This window comes from Mirounga leonina, unplaced genomic scaffold (assembly GCF_011800145.1).
Source record: "Mirounga leonina isolate KUSES-001 unplaced genomic scaffold, KU_Mleo_1.0 Mir_174, whole genome shotgun sequence".
Lineage (NCBI taxonomy): Eukaryota > Metazoa > Chordata > Mammalia > Carnivora > Phocidae > Mirounga > Mirounga leonina.
The window spans coordinates 31,145,671-31,160,072 of record NW_023270451.1 but is presented as its reverse complement, the minus strand read 5'-3'; the positions used below and the strand labels follow the sequence as shown (position 1 = coordinate 31,160,072).

Below are 14,402 nucleotides of genomic sequence, written 5' to 3'. Positions count from 1 at the left end.
AGAGGCTGCAGTTCGCGTGCATGTGACCGTCGCTCTGGTTTCTGTCCGGGGGGCCTGTGGTTTGCGTGCACGCGACCCCACCGGTCTGGTTTTCTACCCCTGGGGCTGCCCTAAAGTTCTTTCCCGATGCTACCAGTCTGTAAGTCTGTGCCCCGTCCCCAGCACGCGAGGCTGTCACTCACCGGCGGTGTAGGATCCCCATGTCCAGGCACCCTCCAGCCTGTTTATCCTCCAATATCTGCCCACAGAATCACGGCTCTCCGCTTTGTACCTCAAAACCAACTGCCTGCAATATTCTGTTTGTAGAGATCCAGATCTTCTTCCATCTCAGGCTGGTTTCATGGGTGCTCAGAGTGGTCTGGTAGATATCCAGCTCAATTCCGGGGACCAATTGAAATAGGGTCCCCTACTCCTCTGCCATCTTCCTCCCCCAAATAGTATTTTAGTAACATATTTCTTATCATCAGAAAAACATCTCAAGAAACTAATACTGTTTCTTGAACTTCTGTACAAAGTTACCTATGACTATGGACAAGTCACCTGATGATTTAGAGACTCAATCTTCTTATCTCTAAAATGAGAAACTTTAATTCCACGAGCTCTAGGGTCTTTTGTTCAAGTAATTTAACAAAATCATGTTTGACAGCATATCCTCATACTTTATTTATAGTGTTGAGTGTGTATTTGCTGCCAAATGTATAAACATTCCATATATACATGTGGAATAACATTAAGTTTGTTGATGTTAAAAACTACTGGTATATTTTTTGGCATTATTTGGCTCCGAATTCATTCTTCCCATTTTGTTTTAGATCAAGTTGACAGCAGATCTTTTCCCACAGCACTGCGAGGTTTAGTTAAACTGAGAGCTTTAGACGTAGGCCATCTTTTCATTACTTTCAGAATCCAAGACAAGCTTTCTTTGTCAAGTAGCTTTCATTTTTCATCTTCTTAATATCTAATGGCATTAAATTGTGCACATATGGATCTCCACTGTAACTGACAAGGCTTCTGTTTCCTTTCAGATCTAAGTGATCAGCTGCTGGAGGTGGTTGGTTTGGAAGGAGCCATGGAGATGGGACAAATCTACACAGGACTGAAAAGTGCTGGGCGGCGGCTGGCGCAGTGTTCCTCTGTGGTCATCAGGTAGTTGTTTCTCTATAATTGAGAAAAGGGGTTGACATGGTATAAGTACAACCTAATTAAAAGTATGCAGGACTCTGATAACAACATTGGTCTTATCTGTGCCTCAAATTATCAGTAACTAATACTGATATATTTCCACATAATGGAAATTGGCAGATTTTACAAAGTTTTGGTTAGCTATTACTTATCAGGTTGATTGAAATTTGATGTTCTCTTGTTCAGACCATTGATACAATTCTAACATACAAACTTCGTCCCCTCTCAAATGGTTCCCACACAGTTTAGTTTCCCGAAGCATGAAAGGATCTACCGGGTATATTGCCCAATGAAAACACTGTTGAGGCACCATTAACTTAAATTCTTTCATGGACTAAAGTACACCGTTGTTTCTATAAAATTAAATAATCACTTTATTGTAAAGTAAGATTTTTTTATGTGTATTAAATTTAAACCTTATTAAGAAACATTTTTCCAGAATTTTACCTTCAGGGAAAAAAAAGTCTACTTTGACCCTACGGTGAAACCGTGGGTTATAGCACAGTTATAGTTCGTGTTATTTGTGTGAAAATGTTGATACTGGAAAATCTGAGACATCAAACACCTTTCCTTCAGGTTTGCTGTATAGGTTTTGATGAAAACAAGGAGGCTTTTTTAGCTCTAGGAATTCTGATTATATCATTAAACATAACCCCCCCCAAAATAAATAAAAATAAAAATAATAAAAAATTTAAAAACACCATAAGCCCTATGTTTTTCTTTTGGCATCTATAATTTTTTCATATCATCACATTTACCAGGAAGCTCTTAGTATTCCTGTGACCAAGGTACCTTTCAGGTACTTATTAATAGTCAAGAATTGAAGTCCCTTTCAGAAGAGATCAATTTAAGGCCAGCTCTTACCATATTTGCATTCCCTGGTCTCATCATCTTACATCTTACATATAGTCTGTTGTGTAAAATATTTCAGTGTTATATTTAAAATGAAATATTTTCCCCTAGGACTAGCAAGTCTCTGCCAATGCAGATCGATGGGGAACCATGGATGCAGACCCCATGCACAGTGAGTACAGAGTAGTTGAAAGGCTATGTCATTTCATTTTTGCTTTCCAGATATCATGTACTTGTATAACTAATCACATACCCTAAATAAATAACCACAATCTCTAAGCTTTTGATCTATCACCAAGTACCTTTTTCTTTTTATTATTGATGTGACAGAGCTATTGCATTCAGGTTTGGGGCATTATATACCCTTGGCAATGATTTAACTTTTGAATGTTTGTGTTAGTCTAAGTACAGCTTTTAGATACCATAGATCAGTTATAAACTCTGGAACTAAACAAAATTAATGAAACTTTAAAAATCTTTCTTGTACTTGTTTCAGAACACCTTATGAGAAAATTATTTATGGGGCTTTCAGACATAAGTCTCCCTGAATTATTACCCATCTGTTCTTTTACCTCCATCTGGGGAGTTGAGGGCATCCTTCTCTGTAGAAAACTCCCCCTATCATTGTTTTCTCCAGGATGAAATATTATTTAAGTCAGATATTTAGATCCCTCAAAATTCCAATTTCCATTTGTATAGTGAATATTTTATTATATTTCAAAAATATGCTAGGCGCTGCTCTTGGCACCAACAATAGAAACCAGATCAGTAATATACACCATAATCGATAATAGAACAGGTAATAGAACATGATCAATAATGTAATTGTTTTCAAGGAACTTCTTTTCAGATAAGAGATTACATAGATAACTATAAACAAACAGATGCATCATAAATATAACTTCAGACTATGAGAGTTATGAAAAAAATAAAGCGAAATGGTGAGGATCTGGGTGCAGTATGGGGGACACTACTTTAGATAAGTGAGTCTAGGAGACCTCTATGAAAGAAGAGTTAAAAGCTCAGTATGTTAAAGAAACCGTAAGGAGGGTGGTGTGACCAAAGTTTCTAGAGGTAGGGGGAGAACAGTAAAGGATGGACAGGGACGATCATGTAGAAAAAAATGATTAGCAAAGGGTTAGCATTTGATTCTATGTGCAGTGGGAAGCTTTCGAAGCCTCTAAGCATCATCTCATTTACATGTTAAAAGTTCACCTTGGCTGCTTTGTGGAGAATGGATTATACTGAGTAGCCGCTGGAAGAGAGTCTATCAGAGTAGTCTGGGCTTGGGCATGGATGATGACAGGGAAGTGGATAGATTTGAGCTACATTCTGGAATGGAACAAGAAGAATTTGCTATTGAGTTCCCTTGGGGCTGAGAGAAAGAGAAGAATCCAGGTTAGTTCTTACATGTGAATGATGATGCGTTTACTGCATAGTTAAAATAGGGAGGGCAGCCAGTCAGGCGGTGACAGGGGAGATCTTACTCTTAGACTGGTATAAGCATTGTGCTAAGTGCTGGTGTTACATGTAAGGTTTTGTTTTGTTTTGTTTTTTTGTTTTTTAAGTTGAGATATAGTTGACATATAAGATTGTATTAGTATTTATTAAATAGTCACATAAACATTAAATAATGGAGCTCATCATTTTTCAGATGGAGAAAACAGAGCCTTTGGAAGGTTCCATAACTTTCTCAAGGTCAGATATGTAGCAGAAATGGAACTCAAACCCAGGACTCTTTGATTAAGGCCCCTTCTCTTGACCACTAGTTTAAACATATTTAGCTACAGATTCCAAACAGTGCAGTTTAGCATGTAAGAGGAAACTTTTAATTTTACCTTTCCAGTGGTTTTACTCTAAAGCTATTGGCTTCCTCTTTGTGTACAGCAGATAAATATCACTTTTTGTTTATTCCTGGTATATTCTTTTTAGCCATTTTGAACCCCAAGTTTGTGAATCTGTTAATTCTCTGATAATAACGTAAAACAGACTTGTTTAAAAAAAATCTCTGTTGATTGACTACTTCCTGCTTTCTGCTGTCTTTTTTTTTTTAAGATTTTATTTATTTATTTGACAGAGAGATAGAGAGCACAAGTAGGCAGAGAGGCAGGCAGAGGGAGAGGGAGAAGAAGGCTCTCTGCTGAGCAGGGAACCTGATGTGGGGCTCGATCCCAGGACCCTGGGATCATGACCTGAGCCGAAGGCAGATGCTTAACCACCTGAGCCACCCAGGTGCCCCTTCTGCTGTCTTTGTAGTTGGTTCCAAATACCCTTAAAAGAATTCCAGTTCTCCCTTTACCAGCATGTAGGCACTTGCATCTTGTCTGTTATTCTTCACACTCCCAATGACACTTCTAAGTTCATGTTTATGCTCACACCAATGTTGAAGGTGTTGTTACTGTTCCTACAAGTGGTGGTAGCAATGGTGGTGGTGGTGGTGGTTGGTGGTGGTTGATGGTGGTGGTGGTGGTGGTGGTTGATGGTGGTGGTGGTGGTGGTGGTTGATGGTGGTGGTGGTGGTGGTTGATGGTGGTGGTGGTGGTGGTGGTTGATGGTGGTGGTGGTGGTGGTGGTGGTTGATGGTGATGGTGGTGGTGGTGGTTGATGGTGGTGGTGGTGGTGGTGGTGGTGGTTGATGGTGGTGGTGGTGGTGATGCAGGATGATGGTGGTGGGGGTAGTAGCAGTATTGTCTTTAATGAAAGGTCAGTTTTCATCAGCTTGGTTCACAAGATCATAAATGAAAAACAGTGAAACACCAAACACCTTCCACAAGAACTCTGTATTTTTTGGATTCTTCTCAGGAAGAAAGGAAGTTTTGTCCTTACTCCATGTTTTAAATCCAGAAAGATTCATGGTAATAATAATTTCTAACATGTACACTTGTCCTGTATTGACACATTTCATTTTCACAAAAACCCTATGATTAGTTTCACTTTACAGATAATGCAACTGAAGCAGAAAAAGGTCAAATAGTTTGCCTGATTCTACACAGACGAAAAGTGGCAGGGTAGACATTAAAACGCAAATAGTCTGGCCCCACGGTCTTACTCCCACCATGGATCTCAACCTATGAAGGCCCTGGGCCATCCTTGTGACACCCCTGCGGGAGTGTGACTTCTGGTAAATCACTTACTGCCTTTCTGCAGCTTTAAAAAAATCTATGTCTATGAAAATCTAGTGTTTTAGAATAATTTTTAGCTTATTTTACACAAGCACTTCTAAAGATACTTTTGTTAACTTACCTTTCAATTAGTAACAGGATATTTATTTTGCCTATTAATTATCATGATCTACACAATTGTTAAATTAATAATTTTATATAACTTATATTTAATTTTCTCTCCTTAAACTCTCTTATTCTTTTAAAACATTTATTCCAGTCTATAGTGGGCCAAGAGCTGTACTAGACTATGGCTCATTATTGTCATTTCACATTCTGGCATACTCTGCTTTTCTTAGAACCACATGGAGTTCTGAACTTTAAATTTCACTTTAAACAAATAGAGCATTTAGTCTTCATAATGTTGGTATGGTTTAGCCAAAGAGTGTTGTTTGTTTCAATTGAATAACAAAATGTTTTTTTCATACAGAATATCAAAATTGATAGAATGTTAAAATTCTTTGCTGAATTTAAATATCCATTAGCTGATATCTAATTTTTGAAGGAATTGTTTTAGATATAATGTTAGAGCATATCAGAAGTTCTTTTTTTCTTTAAGTAGAGCATATAAAATGGAAAGGCAGGTGATAAATGGGTCTTGATTCTTACATCAAATGATATTTTTTTAAAATAATCAAAGTAATATAAGTTCTGGAGATCAATAGTGTTGATGGATGCACAGCAAAGTAAATGTACTTAATGTCATTAAGCTGTGTACTTTAAGAATGGCGAAAATGTTCCATTTTCTGTTACATATATTTTTACCACAATAAAAAGAAATTAAAAAAAAATAACCTAAGGTAATATTTACTTAGAAATTTCACCAAGCCAGAGTTAAAATATCAGGAAAAGCAAAACCAAAGAGCTTAAAACTTCCAATATATACTTAATAATTATATTTATGACCTTTTAAATTGTCTCACTATAAAGTAACCAACAGAAATGTGTCAAGTACTCCTGTGCTCACAGTTTCATAATAGTCATTGAGTTAATAGAGAATGGATTTCCATATAACTATTGGCCATGTTAACAAGCATATCAGTCTAAAGAGACAATCAATTCCAGAAAACTTTATATTGAAATAGTTCAAGAAGAGCCTTTCTTTAGGCTGGACTCCAGAGCCTAATTATTTTCCCCTTTTTGTCTTCTTTCTCCACAATCCTTCTTCCTGAGCATGTCAAACATACTGATTCTGGTATCAATATATTTCTCTCATAAGGAAGAAAAAAAAAAAAGGAGCAGCTTGGGAGGAGGGAAGAGAAGAGAACAGTAGATATGGGAGGTCATAAACTAGGTCAGATTTCATTTTGTATCCATTCATTACAAGTGATGGCTGCCCAGTAAAGTTCTGTGAATTTAGGAGTGAACTTACTAAGCCTCAGATTCAGTATACCTAAAATGGACTCATCACCTCCCTCCCTCTTTCCTCCTCCCAAACAAATACTGACTTCTTACATTCCAAAATGCTTGTTCCTCCCTTTACCATACGAGTTAATGAAACCATTATGTTCCCAATGTTTCCTAAGCTAGGAATCTGAGAGCCATTCTAAACTTCTCTGCATACCCTCAAATTCAAATACCATGTCCACCTAGCAATACGACATATTTTTGGAATCTTCTCCTTTCTTCCACCCCATGACCACTGACCTAGATTTGGCCTGTTTCATTTCTTTCACACTCCTGGCAATAACCACATTAATCTTTCCCCATCTCTGTTTTTTCCCATTTAAATGCTTTCTATACCTTTCTACCAGAATGATCATGATAAAATACTAAGCTCACCATGATACTCTTCTACTTAAAATCACTTAATTTCTTTCTGATAAAATATAATTTGAATCAGGCTTCCTTTTTCACCAATATCATCCCTTACTTCTTTTTAATCTCTTCATTTACTTCCCTTGTGTCCAAATAAGTTTTTCTTCTTTGGTTGAGTTGCACAACTTAGCTTGAGACTCATTTCATATTGCCCTTCCTCTATAAAGCCCTTCCAGAACATCGCCACTTCCTCTACCCCATCCCTGACCCCAGCTAGTCTAAAAGCCCAGCCTCAGTGCGTCATAGCTTTATGAAAGCACTAATGATATTACATTGAAATTATCAGCTTATCAGCCAGCTCCTTGTTGGATATAAGCTTACTGGGGTCATGCACCATAATTTTGATCATCTTTATATCCCTGGAGCATAGCACAGTGCCTTACACATAATTACACGGCCAATGCCAAGTGCATTTTGAGTTTGTGAATTTCTTAAATACTTCTTGAGGTAGTATAGCAATTTTAAAAAATGCTTTCTACTAAACCTTCTTTCACTGAACATAATGTAGGTTGGCTAGCAATTCATTCACATATTTTCCATATATAAGTACAAGTAAAAGTTATTTTGAGTTATCTTTATTCATTTCATTCTCAAAGCAAAGAATTTTAATGTATCAAAGAAGAAATACATCCTTAACCTTCAAAACTTTAATCTTTCTGTTTCTTGGTATGGTACAGTTAAATTTCTTTCTGTGTTATCAATTATGTATTTATTTTACACATTATATAGACTGCATTCTGTTAATACTTTGAAATATTAATAGTCATATATTAGTTATTAATTGTGGTACTTTTATGAAAATAATGCCAAAGAGGTTGTAATGCAATATTACTCTGGGTGCTTCACCTATGATTAAGATGAAGGAAATTCTTGAAAACTTTCTTCTGTGTGGTAGAGAATGAGAAGGAAGTCATGAACAGACCATAAGCTAAATGGTGAAATGACCACAGATAATATATAAAGACTCCTCAAAAGAGTAGCTGAAGTCAAGGCAACTTCCGGAAAGCATTTACATGTGTTTTGGTCTCTCTTTGCTTTTCTTTATTTACCTCTCAGCACCCATAACCCACTTGCCCAATCTCAGCTTCTAAAGTTGAATACCTTCAACACACAACTCAGCCCTGACCTGATACTCAGCCAATTCCTGCCAAGTCGGGTTGTCTTTCTGCCCTCGGCTTGATGCCTGCTTTTTCTGGGGCAGACACTTTGTCATCTAGTACCCTAAGAGCAATTGTCTCCTCCTGTCCCATTTCTACTGTGTAGGCCATTCTATGAGATGTTGTTTTCTGACTTGAATGCCAGTTTTTCCCCTGGCACTAGCATCCACTTGAGTCAGACGCTGGCTACTTGCCTAGCCTTTGCTTTCACCCTCGCTTAAGAAGACTGGATCTTTTTCCTATTGCTCTAGATGCTGCAGTTATCTGGAGTTTATCTGAATTTTGACTTGTTTTTGCAAAGAGAATATATCCAGCACAACTTTAAAACACAAAGTCTTTAGAAAGAGGAAGTGTTTTGTTGTCCATTAAATTTTTATTTATGTGTAGTTATAATTATTAAAAATCATCATAATTTAAAAGTATTATTTAATCTGAAATTATTAGCTAAATACAAATTAATCTCAGACCAAAGTTTTAGTTTATAAAATTTTTCCACTAGATGAAGGCTGATAGAATTTTCAAGACATTTGGATGTCCCAGATATGTTTGGAGGAAACCGTGGTAGCAATGCCTAACATTTATTGAGTGCTTACCACGAAACAGGTTCTGTTCTGTAGGTTTGTATTTATTGTTTTTTTTAAAGATTTTATTTATTTATTTTGACAGAGAGAGAGAGACAGCGAGAGAGAGAGCACAAGCAGGGGGAGTGGGAGAGGGAGAAGCAGGCTCCCCATGGAGCAGGGAGCCTGATGCGGGGCTCGATCCCAGGACCCTGGGATCATGACCTGAGCGGAACGCAGACGCTTAACGACTGAGCCACCCAGGCGCCCCTGTATTTATTATTTATTTAATCCTCACAAGAACCCTAAGAAGTCAGTAAGGTTATTACAACTCCCATATTATACGTTAAAAACAAACACAAACAATCCAGATAAATCAAGCAAGTTTTCCAAGGCCGCACAGTAAGAGGGAGGGTAGGCCACTGGGTTCTAATGACTTTTTTCTTAATTATGATGCTTTGCTGCCTCACTCAGTCCCTCTTTCGGCCCTTAATGTAGCTCTAATATTAGTAATCAATTACAACTCTGTCATTTGTAACAGAATTCAAATTGTTTTCAGCTTATTTACATTTTTCTCTTTAATATATTATTTTTTGCTTCCCAGTATAGCCAAGGCCATCCATCACATTGCTGCCAGAATTAGTACTGAACGACAATGATCATTTTGCTCCTGAATGTCCTCAATGCCTCCTTTTTCACACAGAATAAAGTTTAGAATCCTTGCAATGGCATTAAATAATTCTCCCGAGGCTGCCATGCTTCATAGGAACCACTTTCTAGGAGCTTTCTACTCATACCTATTAATTTTATGCCTAAAATCTCCATTTCCTGTTTTGTGTTTTAGTAATAAACTCATTCTTCTGGCCTCCAAGCAGCCTACCAACAGATCTGTGGTTTCTTCCAGCAATTCTGTAGGACCCATGGTTGGCATTTCTTTCATTGAACCTATGGTTTTTTAATTCCGATATATTTATTTTTCCCTTTTATTCAGATTGCCTGAATTAATTATCCTATCCTGTTGGGATATATGTATTTTTATAATTTACTACGAAATCTTTCTGAAAGGCAATGAGATATAAATACATATAAACTAAAAATAAAATAAAATTCCTTCTTTCAAAGCCAAGCTTAGCAGCAATTTCCTCATGAAGCCTTTTTAACTCCCCATCTGTCTGAAATATTTGCCTTATCCTTTGTACTTCTGTGGCTCTCTGTTGATATCTTCTTAATGCCACCGCAATGCAGTCTTGTATTTCAGCTATGCACGTACATATCCAGCTCTTCTGACTCAATTGTAAGCATTTTAAGATTCATCCTTAATTCCCCTTCATATCTCGCATAGTATCTTTTACATAATGTGGTTTCTGATGAGATATCCACAGTCATTTGAATCATTGCTTCACAATATGTAATGCATCATTTTCTCAGGCTGCTTTCAAGATTTTTTCTTTGTCTTTAGTTTTCAGTAGTTTGATTTTGATGAGCCTGGGCATGGATTTCTTTGGGCTCGTTCTGTTTTAGTTTCTCTGAGCTTCACAAATCTTTAGGTTTATGACTTTGCCAAGTTAGAAAGTTTTCAGCCATTATTTCTTCAGATATTAATTTAAGCCCCACACTCTCTCCTTTCCTTCTGAAATTCTGATGACCTGTTTTAGATACTTTATGTATTATCTTCTAAATCTCTGAGTCTGATTTTTTTTTCTCCTGTTTCTTTCCTCTTTCCTTTTTGTTACCTTTTTCTGTTGTTCATACCAGATAAAGTTTATTCATCTATATTCAAGTTCCCTGACTTTTTCCCTCTTTTATCTCCATTCTGTTCTTGAGCCCATCCAAGCAAGTTTTGTTTTACTTCAGCCATTGTATTTTTCAGTTGTAAAATTTCTAACTGGTTCCTTTTTTTAATATCATCTATTTCTCAGCCGATAGTTTCTATCTTTCCTTTCAGTTCAGGAGTATCTATCATTACTTCATGGAGCACGGTTTAGTAGCTGCTGTAAGGTCCTGGGTGGTAACTCTAACACTTGGATCATCTCAGGCTTTGCATCATTGGCTGTCTCTCCCCTTGTGAGTTTTTGAGATTTTCCTGGATCATCATATGTTGAGAAATTTTGAGGTGTATGCTTAACTCTGGATTTTATTTAATTCTTATGGGGAACGTTGATTTGTCATTGTTGTTGCTATTTTAGCAGGTCGTGAATCCAGTTAGGTTCAGGTCACAAATCCTGAGCTGCTTCCTGTGAGTTGTGTTTCTAATGTCAGTTCAACTTTAAAAGTCTTTGCAGTGTTATTCGGATTCATTTTACATGTACAAGATCCATAGGCCGCTGTGGAACCTCGATGGTGATCTATCCCCTATTTTGGTTCTTTAAGTTGTCAGTATGCTTCTTAAGGACAAATCTATTCATACACAGCTCAGGGGTAAACTCAGGAGATTGTATGCAACTTTAAGGAATAGCTTTTTGTGTGTGTGCTTGCCCTCTCCTCCAAGATCTCTGGCTAGGAAATGTGAGAGGGAAGAAAAAAAAAGAAAACTCATCACTGGTTCAGTGGCACTTTATGCTCTGATTTCCTTCTCCATTCTACCTGCTATCTTTTGCTTTCAGCATCCTCTGATAGCTGCTCTCTTCTATGTAGGATTTGTAGTTGCCATTAGTGAGAGAGACAGGGTGGAGTTTGCTTGCTCCTTGAACTAGAACTGAAACTGTCACCACTCTTCTTAGATGTTATTGTGTATGGCTATTTTAAGATCTGTCTGAATTGTCCCCATCAGATTGGCATATTATTAGTCAGAAGTGCTTATCTGCAATCCCAATTTCTTCCAAAAAAAAAAAAGAAGAAGAAGAAGAAGAAGAAGAAGAAGAAGAACTAAGTAAGTCTAAGAAATGCACTAAACCTTGAATCTTAAATCTTATTCATTGAGAACATGTCATAAATTACTTTTCCATTCTTGTGCATTTAAGTAGCTAAGACAGCATGTAACTTGTTTGATTGAAAATAATGGTTCAAAAAGGCATAGTTTTTCTACTCACCTGTACGGATAAAGTTTTAGGTGTTTCTCTAGGCTAGTAATGAGGTGCATGACTACATGAGATATGTTTTTTAGATTACTTTGTAGGAGAACATATATTAAGACTATTGCAAATAAGCCATGTGGTTGTATGGGAGACTTAGAGACTATGGAGGTGTGGTTAGTTAAATGTCTAACTAAGGTCACCAAGCAGAGTTACAGGACTGGGTCTGTTCCTAACTTGTTTTTCTACTCCCAAACTGGTCATCAGTTGATTAAGCTTGTTTGCCTAAGGTTAAAAAGTTCAGAGAGGAGGAAATACAATGTCTCTGAAGCTTTCTGCAATGCATAGTGTTGAGTAAAGGAGCCTAAGTGTAAACAGGCAGCCAGCCAATGAGACTCCTTGGCACTTTGACTTTCTCTAGCAGCTGTAACCACAGCAAACAGTGTAAGACCCTTGTGTTGAGAAGCAAAATAAACCTTTTTAAGAAAAGATTATTTTAATGGCCCTCTCAACCCACTCGTAAAGTTGAATACCATGACCATATTTTCTACTTGGGAATACCATTTAAATGAGCATTTCATATAATATTATATTAGAAGATATAATGGCACTGAATATAATGCTTTTCTCCATAGTTTATGTACTTAGACCTCTCTTGATTGCTAGAGATACAACAAATATGGGTGTAGGCAAATTGTGCATGGAGTGTTTAGTAGCAAGAAGCTACTAAAGCCTAACAATAAACAGTACACGAGAAAAGCTATGAAGAGAGTGGTGCAAATTTAGGAAGTAGGAAAATAGCTAAAATTTGCTTATCTCTATGATAGGTGGATCCCCTTATACCTACTACCTAACTTAACTGATCACACACCTGGGAACTAAAAACAGATTAGAAGTTAAATAGCCTTACCATTCTTTTATTAGAGACTTGCAGCCATTTTATTAAAATTTCTATATATTAGCTTTATATCTGAAACCCATTTAAAGTTTAGTATTTTAAAAGTTATTTTGAATAAGCTAACATCTACAACGGAAATAGTAAACTTTTCTAGCACTTTAGCAGAAATTTAATGTAGTCTAGGGTTAAGAATATTTTTCACTTCTTAAAAGCAATGTTTTATGGAATTTCCATAAGGAGGGAAGGAAAAAAATTGCTTAGGAAGATTACCATGAGAAATAAGTATATCCCAATGGATAGAAAACAAGAATAAAGGCCAGAGACCAGGGTTTCATATTTGTTATATCAGTGACCTCTGGACTTCAGAGAATTACTTAATCTTCTTGAAACTATTTCTTTATTCCTAAAACTAGCTACCTACAAATCGGAAGGTAGTATTGAAGGGTTGTTGAAAATTACTATACATCACATTTTCCAACACTAAGAAAGTATTAATTATTTGATGCTGTATGTTAAGTATTGTTATATTTAATGATGCATTTGAATTTTCTTTTTTATTGTTCAAACTAGCTTCCCTGTGATCTTGAGTCATATAGGAAAAAAAGTTAAACCAATGTAATTTTATGGTGGGACAAAATTTGAAATCTTTTTGAGATTTGGCCATAGTGTTATAGAAAATGTAGCCGTGACTTTTTGTTTTCCCATAATCAGTTTTTTAAATTTAATTTAATTTTATTATGTTATGTTAGTCACCATACAGTACATCATTAGTTTTTGATGTAGTGTTCCATGATTCATTGTTTGCGTATAACACCCAGTGCTCCATTCAGTATGTGCCCTCTTTAATACCCATCACCAGGCTAACCCATCCCCCCACCCCCTCCCCTCTAGAACCCTCAGTTTGTTTCTCAGAGTCCATAGTCTCTCATGGTTCGTCTCCCATAATCATTTACAGATAACTCATATTGGAAGAGGATATCATTTCACCATAACATTTAACATCTTTAATTATTATCTAAAAGGAAAATTATATTAAAACTCATCTAAATAGAATAGTGCTGTGAAAGTTACCTGCAAGTTTACCTAACTCTTGAATCTCCCAAGACTCTTGCATTAAATTGATTACTTTAAATAGTACTAAATAATATTTAATGCACCAGTTTGATTTTTTAGAAATTATTCTTGTTTTGAAAATTTAATAAAGTATTGTTTTCTCATTTGAAGTTATGCAGCTATTGTAACTTGGCACTTGCATGTTGACTTTGTAAACACACTATTTTTAAGGAATCTTAAGCTGCTCTAATGGCTTACTTTAGAAAGGGATGGGCAAAGCAGACAAGGGAACATGTATAGTTTTAGTGATGGAAGAAAGAGTAACCTGTAAATTATCAGTAGGAAAATGCTCTACAGGTATATGTAAATAATGAATATTTTCTTGATGTGCCTGGAAATTGCATTTTGCCTAATATTTAAATACAGAATAGGGATAAATGTTAAGGAAGGAAATACCACCATTTGTTATTTAATGAGTCGAAATGTGGATATCCTGAAGAATAGAAAATTAACTAACAGTATTCAGACATCTTAAAATATATTTGAGTAAGCAGACTGCTGTCCTAGTAGGTATATTTTTTAAGGTGTGAGTGATAGTGAGACTCCAAATGCAGTTAAATAAAACATAAACTAAACGCTTCTTTTACTTAAGACTTCACTGGTAAATTCTTTTGCATAAATTTGCATTTCCAAGCCTTTATTTTTTTTTT

General features: G+C 36.3%; 1 protein-coding gene across 1 annotated transcript in view; it reads left to right on the top strand.

The window, feature by feature from the left end:
- The first annotated feature begins 1,030 nt into the window (after window positions 1-1,030).
- LOC118020818 (diacylglycerol kinase beta-like) overlaps window positions 1,031-14,402 on the top strand; it is a 38,816-nt gene continuing 25,444 nt past the window's right edge. Inside the window, exons 1-2 of the mRNA XM_035020663.1 lie at window positions 1,031-1,146; window positions 2,146-2,206. Of these exons, the coding sequence (XP_034876554.1) occupies window positions 1,070-1,146; window positions 2,146-2,206 (138 nt within the window). The 5' untranslated portion in view covers window positions 1,031-1,069. The remainder of the gene's footprint in view (window positions 1,147-2,145; window positions 2,207-14,402) is intronic.